Below are 14,390 nucleotides of genomic sequence, written 5' to 3'. Positions count from 1 at the left end.
CAGCAGGTCATTCCACAACTGTGGGGTGGCCAAGGAGAAGGTCCCCTTGCATGTGGCTGCTAATCTCACATTAGGCATCCACAGCAGATAACCCTCAGAGGACCTCAGGTGGTGGACTGAGGCATAGGGGAGGAGGTGCTCCCTAGAGTACCTTGGACCTAGACCATCTAAGGCCTTAAAGGTAAGAACCAGCACTTTATATTTTGCCTGGAAACAAATTGGCAGCCAGTGTAAAGATTTTAAAACTGGTGTAATATGGTCTCCACAGGATGTCCCAGAGACCAGCCTGGCTGCCATATGTCGTACCAGTTGAAGTTTCTGAGCTAAACATAAAGGCAGCCCCAAGTACAGCACAGTACAGAAATCAAGCCTAGAGGTTACCACTAGGGCTGTGTACCGCTTCAGCCCGAGGCCCAAACCCCGAGTCGAAGTCGGCTGCTTCAGGTCACTTTGAGCCCCTTCCAAGGCAAAGCAGAGGGGGCACGAAGTGTCCCGGAGTGAATCAGGGGCTCTCCGAAGCGCTTGGTGCCTCCAGGTCCTTACCTGAGCCACCCACCTCCTCTGCCGCCGCGTCTGCTGCCGTCATTGCCACCACTGCCGTCTCTGCTGCTGCCACTGTCATCGCCACCGCCAGGTCCTGAGGCCTGGACACGTGCTGACTCTTATTTCAGGGAGTCGCCATTTTTAAAATGGGAACTTCCTGCAATAAGAGTTAGTGCACATCCAGGCCTCAGGAGCTGGAGGCGGCAATGACGGCGGAGGTGGCGGTAAAGGCAGAGAAGGTGGAAGTGAGGAGAAGGTGGTGGTGAAGGTGGCGGCAGAGAAGGCAGCAGCAGCAGAGGAGGAGGAGGTGGCAGCAAGGAAAGGAGGTGGGGGGGGTTGCGTGGGGGTGTCAGGGGGGACCCAAAGCAGGGTTCTGCATCTGAATCCTGCTTTATGTTTGGAGCTGAGTTGGGTCAGGGCCCCCCTGAATCAGCCCAAGCCAAATCGGGCCCTCCTCCAAAGCCACAAAGCAGCTTCTGATCGGATCAGGGGGTTCCTGCACAGCCCTAGTTACCAGCGCATGCACCACCGTTGCCAGGTCCACATATTCCAGGGATGGGTGTAGCTGGCATATCAGCCGAAGCTGATAACAAGCAGTTCTCACCATTGCTTCCACCTGGAGTGCCAGGAGCAGGGTTGGGTCAAGAAGCACCCCCAAGCTACGAACTTGCTCTTTTAGGGGGAGTGCAACCCCATCCAGAACTAGTTGACATACCTCAATACTGAATTAGACCCTTCACGATGAGCACCTCTGTCTTGCCTGGATTCAAGCTTCAGCTTGTTCTCCCTCATCCAGACCATTACTGACTAAAGGCAATCATTCAGAGGAGTCATACCTTCCTTGGATAAAGACATTAAGGAGAAATAAATTTGGGTGTCATCAGCATATTGATAACACCCAGCCACAAACCTCCCAATGATCTCTCCCAGTGGTTTTATGTAGATATTAAACCACATCGGGGATAGAATGGAGCCCTGACTGCACATAATAGTTTCCTTTATGAGGGACAACTATCCCCGAGCGACACCATCTGGAACCATCCTTAGAGAAAGGAGCGGAACCACTGCAGAGCAGTGGCCCAACCCCCGACTCCCTCAGGCGATTCAGAAGGATATCATGGTCAATGGTATTGAATGCCACTGAGAGATCCAACAGAATCAACAGGGATGCACTCCCTCTATTGATTCCCAGGTGAAGATCTACCAAGGTGACCATGGCAGTCTCAACTCCATATCACACTCTGAAGCCAGTTTGAAATGGGTCCAGGTAATCAGTTTAATCTAAGACTGCTTGGAGTTTAATGGACACCGCCTTCTCAATTACCTTGCCCCCAAATGGTAAAGTACGAACTGGCCTATAATTATTGAAGTCTAGGAAATCAAGAGAAGGCTTCTTCAGAAGCAGTGGAGCAATTTCTTCTTTTAGACGTGATGGAAAATTACCTTCCCTTAGGGAGGCATTAATAATATTCAGCAAAAATTGCTTTACCATCTCCCCTCCCTGGACTACAAGTCAGAATGGGCAAGGGTCAAGAGGGAAGTTGTCTTTTCAACCAAACCAGGCAGCTTGTCCACATCATCAGGAGTCACAAACTGAAAATGATCTAGTTTAATCATGCAAGCAGAGTTGCTGGACACCCCACTGTTGATTTCTGCCCCCACGACAGCATCTAAGTTAGCTTGTATCCAAGAGATTTTATCTGCAAAAAAACTCATTAAAGGCATCACAGCAAGCTACTGAGGGTTCTAAGATCGGATTCTGTGTGTGTGTGTGTGGGGGGGGCTGACTCAGTTCCCTAACCACGCTGAACAGTTCAGCTGGGCGCACGTTTGCCGACGCGATACATGTAGAGTAGAAAACTCACTTCGCTGCATGTATTGCCATTCCATAGGTCTTCCATAGATCCCTATGACGTGTCTTGTCAGGTTCAAGTCAAATTTTTCCACCATCGGCGATCTAGTCATTGTCCTTCAGCTTCCTCAGTTCTTCTGTAAACCATGGAGCTTGTTTGGAAGCGGGTAAGAGAGGACATCTAGAAGCAACTGTGTCAATAACCCTGGTCAGATCTTCATTCCACACGGAGACCAGGAAGTCAAAACGGTTGATGGCAGCACCAGCCAAGAACTCCCCCCCCCCCAAGACATTTTGGAATCACAATGGATCCATCAGCCTTCTGCAGCGGACCTCCTAATTGGTCCTCCACCCCTGCAGAGATGGGTAGTAGCCGTGATACCAGCCTTGACCAGACTGTGTCCAATCTGGGCACCACACCTTACGAAAAATATATACAAACTGGAATGGGTTCAGAAGAGGGCAACAAAGGTGGTCAGCAGTATGGAAAACAAGTTGTATGAGGCAAGTTTGAAGGAACAGGGTATGTTTAGCCTAGAGAAGAGAAGACTGAGCAGGAATGTGATCGTTCTGTTCCAATACCCAAAAGACTGTCATATAGAAGACTGCAAAGGCTTGTACTCTGCTTCTCCAGATGGCAGAACTAGATCTAAATGGGCTTAAGTTACAGGACAGTAGATTTTGGCTGAACATCAGGAGAAACATCTTGATGGTGAGAGCAGTTTGACAATGGAACTAATTAGCTAGAGGCTTGATGAGTTTTCCCTTATTGGAGGGCTTCAAGAAAAGGTTGGACAAGCATCTGTTGTGAATGCTCTAGTTCTGGATTTCCTGCATCAAGCAGGGGGTTTGACTAGATGGCCTAGAAGATACCCTCCAACTATAGGAGTTTATTATTCAAACCATAGTTTATGATCTTGGATTGTTTAGCTAAACTATAGTTAAAATTAACCTCAGATTCAGGTTTGGATATAATGACAAACTACAGTTAATTAAAAATGGAAATGAAAGCTTGTGATTAGGGATGGATGGGTGCCTGCCAAGCCCCTCCCACTGCTCGCATGCCCCGGACCCATGCCCGACCCCCACCCCACTCACTGAGCCACCCGCACTCACTATGGGCCTGTCCGGCGATCTCTGCAGCCACCATTTTATGGAAAAAATAGCAGGTGCAGATATGTGCACATTTGCTCTTACAAAAAATGGTAATGTGAATGGCTGATATACACAAGGTTACATGCATAAATGGCCCATTTACCTTGTGTAACCTTGTGCATATCGGCCATTCACAGCACCATGTTGCATAAGAGCAAATGCATGCATATCTGTGCTCACCATTTTTTTTTGCAAAATGGCAGCTGCAGAGATCGCCAGATGGGCCCAGGGTGGGTATGGGCCGCTTGGTGAGTGACTGGGGGTGAGTGACTGGGGCAGGGCAGGGGGCTCGGCAGGCAAGGCTTGGGGCAATGGGCAGGTTCTGCCAGACTCCCAGATCTGATTAGCCTTGTGACCTTTTCTTTGTGGCTGTACCAGAAGGAGAAGAGGGGAACACACCAACCTGAAGCTTGTGCATGTAACACTAAACCACAGCTTAGCATTACATCAGAACTGGGTCTACATAACGATGCTGGAAGAAGCCACAATGCTATTATGCTGAAACAATCACAGGAGTTGTCTAGAAGAGATAAAAACAAAGTCATTTCCAGTCCTTGACAGGTGACTGTTATGACAACGCATTCAAGAATCAATCTTCTAATGAGGGCTCAGAATGCCAGTTCATTTTGGGCACAATTCTTATCAAAAAGAAAATAATCACACATTTCCAATGTTGTAACTTTCTAGCAATGTTACACTACTTAATATCTTCTTATAGTCAACGACTTTAAACAGTAGTTAAGGCATGGCTGCTATATTAGTATTTCCAAAGGATTGGTTCTTTCACTGAAAGGCACTGAAATGAATAGACTGGCAGTCTTTACTGTATTCCCACTGTTGTGGGGGCGTGGGGTTGTCATGTGGCTCTGTGCAATTTCTTACATTGTTGTGGGGTTTGAAATCTGCATAATTTTTATGAATGAATTCTTTATATGGACCTAAGATTTTTCAGGTGTTCTCCACAACAATATTTATGTGTACTCTAAATGGAAACCCATGAGATAATCAATTTAACAGTCTGATCCGATGCATGTTTACTTGTTTGTCCCAATCCATTTAGTGCAGGGGTGTTGAACCTCAGGCACGTGGGCCAAATCTGTCCCTCCAGGCTCCCCATGTTTCCACCCCATTTCTCCCAACCACTGATCATGTTGTGGTGTCTTGGCTTTTACTCAGTTTCTCCCCATTCTAAAAGGCTAAAATGCCTCTCCTAAGGCTTAGTTATTGGCACTAAGAGGCTTTAAGCTACAATATGCTAGTATTTTTGGCCCCACCCATTTTGCATTTGCCCCCACCCGCCACTGGAATGTGCCTCCCAGGAGCCACTCTGAAACTGAATTCAGCCCTTGTGCTGAAAGAGGTTCAACGCCCTTAACTTAGTGGGAATTACTCCCAAGTAAGAGTGGGTTTCAGTTTAAGATCTCATAGGATTTCAGCTCAATACCTCAATCCTGTGCACACTGGAGTTGAGAGTAAGTCCTGTAGGACACTTAGAGGGCGATAAATCTCTATACATGTGACCTAGAAAGGTTCTGGATGCATGCCAGTTGCAAAGTCAGGGAGCTCAGTCTTAATTAGACTTTTTTTGCATGTGAGCCTGTGGTATCATTAAAAAATGTTCAGGTTCTCATTCCACAAGGATGTGTAGAGTTCTGTCCTCTAGATTATTGTTCTCATTAGTAAGTTTCTTGTGGTGTCGTTTGGTGAGGATGGGCATGCTTGTTCCCTGAGGGTGCTTCCAAGGGTGCCTTAGCAACCTGAGCCTCAGCTCTATCCACTGTTAATATGTAATGTAATGTCACAGAACTGGTGTAGTTAATGGCTCTGCTGTACTCATTAATCAACTCATGAAAGCTTTAATTAGTCTGCTTTTCTTTTAGAGGTGGCAACATCTCCTAGTCCCAAGGAAATCAGTAATATAACTTACTCCGTTATATACTCATGGAGGAATAAACTGTGAAAACCATGACATGGAACAACAAAAGCCATGAAATGAAAAGTCAGAAATTCAAAGGGAATGGGAACCCACCGACAAATATTTTTTGAAAATCCGCTTTTGCATGCCACTGTCATGTTCTTCGCATGTATTGCTTTACCGTTCTCTTCCTAATGTCCTAGTTTGTTGCATTCAGGCAAGGGTGTTTTTGCTGCTGTTGTTGTTTTACATGGGGGAGCACGGAAAGACATGACACACCCAGGTTGAAGTTGTACAACGGAATTCTTCCATCTCAGTCTGCCACCTCATTCTGTGTAATGTGTACGGCTCTGTGATTTCTTCCCTTCATGCCGTTTTCATGATCCGACAAGGTTAGAGCTTTTGGTGAACTTGTCAAGAGGTGAGAGCATTCAGCATTGTACATCTCAAGGTTGAAATGACCAAAGCAGTTTCCGCTTATTGCAGCTCGTCATGTTATCTTTTGTGCACTTCCACCAATGCAGTTTCGGAGGGGCAACTCTAATGTTTGTAAAACCTGAAGATCTGCCATCTCAGGAAAAGAGTGTAATGGTTTAACCTTTTACAGTTATAGGGTCAGTTGACCACTGAGAGCGACCCTGCTGTTAGAGTGACATTAACATAAAGCTCCCTGTCTCTGGTAGCTCTCCAAAGGAAATTGATAATGTGTATTAATGTGTCTTAAATCTAATTATAAGGGAAACCCAAATAAATAAGACTTAAACTATATCACCAGTTATTTATGTATCATGTGCACATGCCCAGCTTTATTCTTGACGCTGGTCTATACACCTCAAACCCCACAGTGTAGAACAGTATCAAAACTGACCTGTTGTATCTTGTGTCTTAACCAGCTTACTGTTTACCCTGCTCTCTGTCCTTGAGCTGAAATCCATCAGTGAGCTACTGTTCTAGGCTTTTTTAAAATGAGAATCAGAGCCATTTAAGGCATTAGAGTAGGGGTGCAGAACCTTAGGCCTGGGGGGCAAATCCAGCCCTCCTGGAGTCCTAGCCAGGCTCTCTGGGGTTCCCCAGATAGCCAGGCCCCTTTCTCCTGGCCCAACCCCCTTTCCCCCAACCATGGATCATTTGGTGGCCTCCCGGCTTGGGTGCAATTTTCCCCCACACTAAAAGGTTGGAATGGCTCCCCTAAAGCGTAGTTACTGGAACGAAGAGCTTTAAACTGAACGATGCAAGGTGGGTTTTTAAATTATTTTTGGCCCCACCCCTTTTGCATTCAGTCCTGCCCACCACTGGATGCGACCCCCAAGAGTTTCTCCAGAACTGAATTTGGCCCTCAGGCTGAAAGAGGGTCCCTATGCCTGCATTAGACAATAGGGAAATTGGTATACCTGACTCGCGGGTCTTATTTCCATTTCTTTCCCTTGGTCTGCTGTGATTTAGGAAACAGAATTAATAGATTTCACCCCTCATGAGGAATGTGAGCTCTTTGATTTGAAGCTCACCATGAGTGAGATTCACAACTCCCACTTCCCATGTTGCCGTGTTTGATTTGTAACCCTGCAATCAGAAGCCTGCAATTTTTTTTATTTTATTTTTTTAAAATTACAATAGTACTGCTATTTTAGAGGCTTTCTAAATAAAAACAAAATACTCATGATGTTCCAGTAAAAGCTGGGAAAGGAGTGCAAGTCACTCATTCTCCTCCCCTCCTCCCTGTCTATGGTATGTCAGTCATGGCTATGTGAGTTGGGCAAAAATACCCAAACACTCTATTGAAGTAATAAATGGCAGAAGTATATGACTGAACACAAATGACCCCAGGATTCTCATCCTGAAAACTGAAAACGCCCCATCTTGCAGCTCCCAGGCGGTTCTTCATGAGAACCTGTTTCACTGCCCTGGCTCACCCTGGGATTGATGATGTAATAGCAACACTTTTGCACATGTGCAGTGTGCCTATTCCAAATTCCTGACTAGCAAGAATTTGCCCCCAAGCTTCTGAGATTAAAGGAGAGGATTTCAAAGTCAGAAGGCTGTGGTATCCCCATGTAGGGCTAGGAAAGACTCCTGCCTGAAATCCTGGAGGTCTGCTGCCAGCCTGTATAGAATAGATAATATTAATACTGAATAGATAATATTGATAATATTAATATCCCTTGACTCCCCTCATGGGCCACAGTCCTTGGGGTGACCTGAAATATCTATCTATCTATCTATCTATCTATCCATCCATCCATCCATCTACACACACACACACACACACACACACGGGGAAATGGCATCCGTAGCTGCTACGGAGTACCAAAAGAGTCAAATTTAGCTGCCTTGCAAACTAAATTTAACCCTTTGGGCACTCCTTAACAGCTATGCAACCCTAAATGTTTCAAAATTGCAAACAATTTTGGGGGGGGTTTCAAAATTGCAGACAATTTTTTGGGAGGTCACCTCAAATTCAGCAGCGTGGTGGTAGCTGCATGTGGCCCTTGAGTTGCATGTTGCCCTCCCCTGCCCTAAATAGTTTGGAATCTGAAGGACCAGCTGCTCTTTCCCATCCACTGACATCATTAATGGAGGCCCTGAGATCATCAATGCAAGTGAAGGCAGGTGGTGACAGGAGAGGGCTTTTTCAGTCATAGTGCATTGCCTCTGCAATGCCCTTCCCAGACAAATTCAGTTAGCACTATCCTCCTTGCCTGCTTTCTTTCAGATGAAGAAGCTATTTTTTTCTTTTCTCCATTTTCTTGATGGCTGCTGTCTTCTTAGCCATTGTGCTTCTCTACTTTACGTTTGATGTTTCGATCCTGTCGTTGGTTTTGGTTATTTATTTATTTTGTTTAATGGATGCTTTTAGGATCTTATGCAGCCCTCCTTGAGCACTGTCAAATGGAAAGGCAGGGTATACATGTGGAACATAAGCAGTTGGCTGTGAGCACCTTCCTCACACAGTCCCTGAATAGCATAAGTGCTAGCTTGAAACTGATGCTGGCACAGGCAGATCTGACGCTTGAACCTGTGTAAAGTCTACAAGGTGACCTGTTCCTCTGATGAACTCCGTCATCTTTCCCTGCTGAGGATTCTGTTCCTGGGCTCTTTCTTTAATCACACTGTAATGGTATTCTCCCTAATGGAATACTGTTTGTCACTTGGGACACTTGACAGGTTTTGAAAGAGGATGGAGCAAAGAGGTAATGGCTGCCTCGAGCAAGTGATGTGTATTTTTTTTCTCCCCTAAGTATCCCGGGTGTGCAGGTATAAGTGGCCCCCCGATACTCATAATATTAGAAGCTGGCGCAGATTCAGCAAATCACACCCTTGGTTAATGACCTTGGCAGCATTACAGAGGTCATTTTCACTTTGTTTCAGTTTTATATGCAACTTCTGTAACACATTAGGAGTAGAAAGTGTTCAGCATCAGGCATTCATATCTTTACGTGCATTTTGCCTTCCGTTGCTCACACTATGTAAAAGGCTTGCGTGGGGGTTGGGGGTCGGAATCTGCTCCCACTAATGCTTTACTTTTTGCTTGCTCTGTGGTGAAAACCCATTTTAAAAATCCTGAGCAAAATCTTATTGAGTGTCTGTTTGATTTTGAAGACATGCCTTTCAATAATGCCATCATAATAGCATGAAGAATTTGGAGGGGTTGTTTCAGCCTAGTCAACAACACTGAGAGATTGCTAGTACCTATATGAGAATTGCTGTCCTTGAATCATTTTGAAAATGCCTTACTGCAAATCCTTTTTCTTCCCTCCCCCTGCTTTTAATGGACTTAATATTGATTATTTTATTTGGAAGTGTCAGTGTGTGGTAAAATGCCCTTGCTCTTTCATTCCCCCTTCAAAATATAACTAATAGGAATGGAGCCCATCTAGTGTGATAGGTTGTGGCATATTTGCAGCCCAATAATTTGTAGCATGTTTACCCAGAAGTAAGTCCTGCTGTGTTCCGTGGGACTTACTTCCAGGAAAGTATGCATAGGACTGGAGCCCGGATTTGCTGCAGGTCTTCCACTGATACCCACCGAGGCAAGTCCACAACACTGTGCAAAATTAACTGAATGAATGACTGTGGCTCTAGACTTTCCAAACTTTTCCCTTGTATCCCTCCTGTGCTCTTCTGTCTTTTCTCTTACCAGAAACCGCCCCCCCCTCATCAAGGAACTAAAGACAGAATAGTCACACAATGTCTTTTGATGGTTAGGGTGAAGTAGGTGGTGTTGAGCTTGGCTTTCTTTTATCATTTGCAAAATGACCTGAAAACAGACTCTTGTTATTGAGTAGAGAAATCATAGGACTCGACTGAGACCTGTGGTTTACAGAAAGTAAAGTTGCCAATTGTTTTCTGGGCACAGTTCAAGGTGTTGGTGTTAACGTTAAAGCGCTAAACTAAGCTGCAGAATTATTTTCAGGTGGTGGCGGAGAGATCCCCCCCCCCTCAACAGGCCTATTGCTGGCCAGATGGCAACGGGAGCCATGGCCCAACCTCTGATGTCACCTCCTGATACTTTTTTGTGCTGGAAGGAGGTTCAGAACTTCTCCCACTGCCAGCTCCAATGGAGTGCCTGCCTTCACACGACACTGGGAACTGTGTGAAATTATTCAGGCGGTGCTGGGAAGAATGGCCACTCTTCTCTGCATGGATGAGTCAAGCTCAGGCTGCTATCATCAAACAGAGATAGCCATAAGGATGAAGGGTGATGGGACTCGACCGCCATGGAAGCCCCATTCTTATATCCAATCTGAGATCAGTAACAGCGGGGGTTCTGCTGCTGGGACAGACCTGCAACAGAGTTTCCACTGTTATCTCCAATCTCAGTCCAGAAATAGTAGTGGGGGAATGACCTCTGAAGGGATTCCTCCAGGTGGCAGGGCTTGGAGCCTAAGTCCTGCGCCCTGAAGGAACCCTAAGTGGCTCCACAGGATGGATTGGTGTACCCTATGGGCCAAATTAGGCCCAGGTGCCAGAGGTTTTGCACCCCTACTCTAAACAACTTAGAGCCTGGCTATCTGAGGGACCACCTATCTTGGTATGACAGACCCCTCCCTCATGGGGCTCTGGGGTACACTTTAGCAGGGGCTGTTTCTAGGGGTGCCAGCAGCCAGCAGGCATCTCTTTATTCAGACAGGGTGTCCAAATCTGTCCAAGTCAGACAGCTGTGTAACTTTGCCTGAAGGCTTCGCTATAACAAATGAAGGACTATGACAACCTGTGCAAAGCATTCCATTCATTAGTATTATATACATTATACTTCATGACTAATAAAGATAATAAATCATTGTTGATAACCTCCTTGGGCACATTTGCTGTGGTCTGTAGGGCCCATTTATTAGCCCTTACTTGAAATAGGATATAGACTTAGCTTTGATGCAGGGATGGGTAAAATTCAACATAAGTCTTACTTAGAGTAGATCGATTAAAATGAGTGGGATTTAAGTTGGTCATGACTAACTTAAATCTCATTTGTTTCAATGGGTCTACTCCAAGTAGGACTTGTTAAATTTTACCCTTTGTCCTGACCCTGGGAATCAGGACTACATCAGGAGGAAGCACACCCATTCTTAATTTTCACTGTTTTTAAAAATTGATTTATTCGGGGTGGAAGGAGGGTGTTTCCTGGTTGGATAGTTTTTATGTCTCTTATTTTGAACTTATTTTGTACTGTTGTTGTTGTTGTTGTTATATGGTATTTATTTTTCATAACTGCTCTGGAATCCTTTGTGCTTGAAGGATGGATAATTAAAAAAAAAAAAACATATTGTGCTTCCAGAATCCGCTCTCCCAGCCTAAAATCTGTTCAGTTCTCCTAACCCATAACTGGCAATGCTGATCATCCATTAATCAGCATGTACACAATGCACCATGCACACACCCCGAGTGTTGCATGCAGAGATTTCCTGACTTCCCTGCAGTAGTCTTTTGTGCCTGTGGTTCAGCCAGCCAGCATGCAGCAACCTGTTTCTGCTTGCAAAATGCTCTTTAAGCGCATGGGTTCTCCAGCACACACATGGAGATCCAGCATGTGCAAGGGCTTCCCCTTGACTTTGATGTTGTTGAAGAGCTAAAAACAAAATGGTGGATTGGACCTAGACTGCTCTCTGTAAGAGTCCAACATGTAAAACCTGTAATGAGTTGTATTTATCAATGAAGCAGCTGAGACCTATTCTTTCACATTTGTTAGCTTTAATTAAGCAGAGCTGAGCAAACATCTCTTATTGGAAGCCTCTTGTTCTTGCTAGTGTAACATGCTCTAGTTTGACATGGAGTGTTCTCGAATTACTTGCTTTTGTCCGACAATGAAGACTGTGCAGTATTATCTGTGGTTCTCTGTTGTATTTTTGAGCTGTGTTCTGTGCTTGTACAACACATGGCAAGTGATGACGCAGTTTCTTTCCCCCATCCTTTCAGTTAATTCTGTGTGTTCTTTTCCCCCCCTTGTGCTGTGCGGCTGATAACCTGGCTAGGACCCTGCAGTGGGACACAGACCCTTCAGTGCTGCAGCTTCAGTCTGACTCTGAACTTGGGTATATGTCCACTCTCATTTTTTTGGTTATATTATAACTTTATTTGCATGAATTATGTTGAAATGGCTTCCTCAATGGGCTTTCTCTGTATCACTCTGTGCTTCCAGACAAGGCTCTTATTGTGCAATTGCTCTGACTCATTCATGGCATGGGCAGGGGGGCTTTGGGGGCTTCCAGACAGAAGGCTCTTAGCGCTACCAAATCATTTCTTTTCCGATGTAAGCTGCAATCGGAATAGCAGTTAACCTTCCACACGTTAGCGCTTTTGTTCCACTGTGTTCCATCCACACCAGGCCCATGGGACACAGCTGTGTGGGTGGGGAAGTGACAATTCCTCCTCCTCTTTCCATAATAACTTGCTTTGCTCAGTGCTTTTCTCCCCACCCAGCTCCAAAAACTGCTGTTCAATACAAGTGGGGACTTCCTGGTGCTCCTGCAGGAAGAATCTCTTGTCCTTCCCCAGTGAGAAGAGGTTCTGATTCCCCTCCCAGTCAGCAACACAATCTTTGGGTCTCTCGCTCTGCTTTGCAGCTATAGGAATCGGAGCAGGCTCAGGAGAGGTGAATTCCTTGTGGAAAAGCTCAGCAAGCAACCAAGAAAGGCAGGGCATCTCAACACATCATCTACCTCACCCAGGGCCCACTCCTCCCAAAATTTAGGGCTGGAGGGGGGAAGCTTAAACTCTTCCCACCCAGAGCACTGTGGTCCCAATCTGGATCAGACCACATGGACTTACACAAGAGTAAAGAAAAATAGTCTCAACTACGCCAATGCGATTAGTCAAATGTGTGGTTTTGCTCAATCTCAGCCCACCTCCGCAGAAAGACTGCGTTGCTCTTCTGCTCTTTCCCTCTGTGATGGATTTTCTGCATTAAGACAAAAGACAGAAGCAGCCCCAGGAAGACACAGTATTACAGGAGGATGATCTTAATCATGAGATCTTAATGATATAGGGCACGATACAAATGTTTTAAATATAAAATAAATAAATAATTGTGGCCCCTCCAACCCACCGTTAAATGTGAGTAAATGGGGCATGGCAATTCCACTACAAATGCTTCATCTAGAAGCACCCCTAGACATCGTCATCTTCCAGTTGTAGCTTCCCGTATTTTCCCACCACTTCTGTCTTTTCCCATTAAGGGGGAAAAAAAAGATGGGATTGCTGCACAATGCCTTCTGATTGGTAGAGTTAGAAGCCCTCTGTTTGGAAGTACCCTTCATTTCAAAGGTTTGGGAGAGGGCACCTTTATCTGAGAAAACAGAAGCACGGCATTCTGAGAAGGCTCCCTTCTGGTCCAGTCCAAATCCGTTCAGGTCAGTGGGAGTTGCGCAATCAGCTTACGTGGGAAGAGGAGGATTACACTCTTGATGTTTACAAGAGGAACATTTTCATTTCACTGGAGATGAAATGTTGTTAGCGCAGCATGTTTGTGGAAACTATAAGATGCATGTAGACATATACTAACAACATGTATGTCTCAAATGTAATCAGTATGTCAAAGATTTCCTTCCCCCCTTTGCTCTTTGTTCATCATTGGAAATGTTCTGTTAATATCACATCAATCGTCTTTCTCTTTTCCTTTTATAATTGTTTTTTACTGAAAACTTTGGAAGTTGCAGCCAATAAATAGGTATTACAACTAGCTAATACAATCATATAATAATACCTTGATTTAATATTTTTACCCTGATCTTCCTCTCAGCTGCTCAGGGTGATGAATATTCTTCCTTTCTCTCCCCCCACCCCCCACCAACCACCCAGGTTCCTCACAACAACCCTGTAAGACAGGTTAAGCTGAGAGATGGTGACTGTTTCTTAGTCACCCAGTGAGCTTTGTGGCCAAGAAGGGATTTGAACCAGGGTCCCCCCAGTCTGAGCTCAGTTTAGTTAAAGTTGTATAATAAATAATGCTAAAAACTGGCTTTGCCTAGATATTACTTACACAAACACACACACACACACACACACACACACACAGGAGTAAAGCCAATAGAGGGAAAACAAAGATAACATGTCTGCAGTCCCATACACACTTACTTTGGGACTAAGCCCCATTTAATATGGTGAGACTTGCTTCCAGGTAATTCTGCATAGGCACAGGCTGTAAGAACAGCAGCCCTGTAGTGTGGCAGATATCACCTCCATCCTGTGAACAGGTCTACAGAGCTGTGACTAATTCTACTCTAAAAATGTCAGGCATCTTCTGTCCTTTATCTTTTGAATATAAATAGTCTAGCAGTAAAGATTCTGGCGAGGTTTAACCTTTCAGCCATTGCACATCAGGAGAATGAGCTGTGTTATGATGCTGTAGAACCTGGAGTACTTTCATTCTCTCTAGCTAATGCAGAGCCATCAAAAAGAGCCTTTTAGGAAGCTCATAAAACCTTTAAAAAATGA

General features: G+C 45.1%; 1 protein-coding gene across 2 annotated transcripts in view; it reads left to right on the top strand.

The window, feature by feature from the left end:
- Nucleotides 1–14,390, top strand: part of DYNC1I1 (dynein cytoplasmic 1 intermediate chain 1) — a 302,215-nt gene that overhangs the window by 88,332 nt on the left and 199,493 nt on the right. For both annotated transcript variants that reach the window (XM_084858764.1, XM_084858765.1), the window contains one exon: nt 11,930–11,989. In XM_084858764.1, the coding sequence (XP_084714890.1) occupies nt 11,930–11,989 (60 nt within the window). The remainder of the gene's footprint in view (nt 1–11,929; nt 11,990–14,390) is intronic.

The sequence above is a fragment of the Heloderma suspectum genome, chromosome 5 (genome assembly GCF_057233095.1).
Source record: "Heloderma suspectum isolate Gila_16-S chromosome 5, 16-S_ref, whole genome shotgun sequence".
Taxonomy (NCBI): domain Eukaryota; kingdom Metazoa; phylum Chordata; class Lepidosauria; order Squamata; family Helodermatidae; genus Heloderma; species Heloderma suspectum.
Note: the sequence above shows the minus strand (reverse complement) of the source record. Positions and strands in the feature narration are given on the sequence as shown.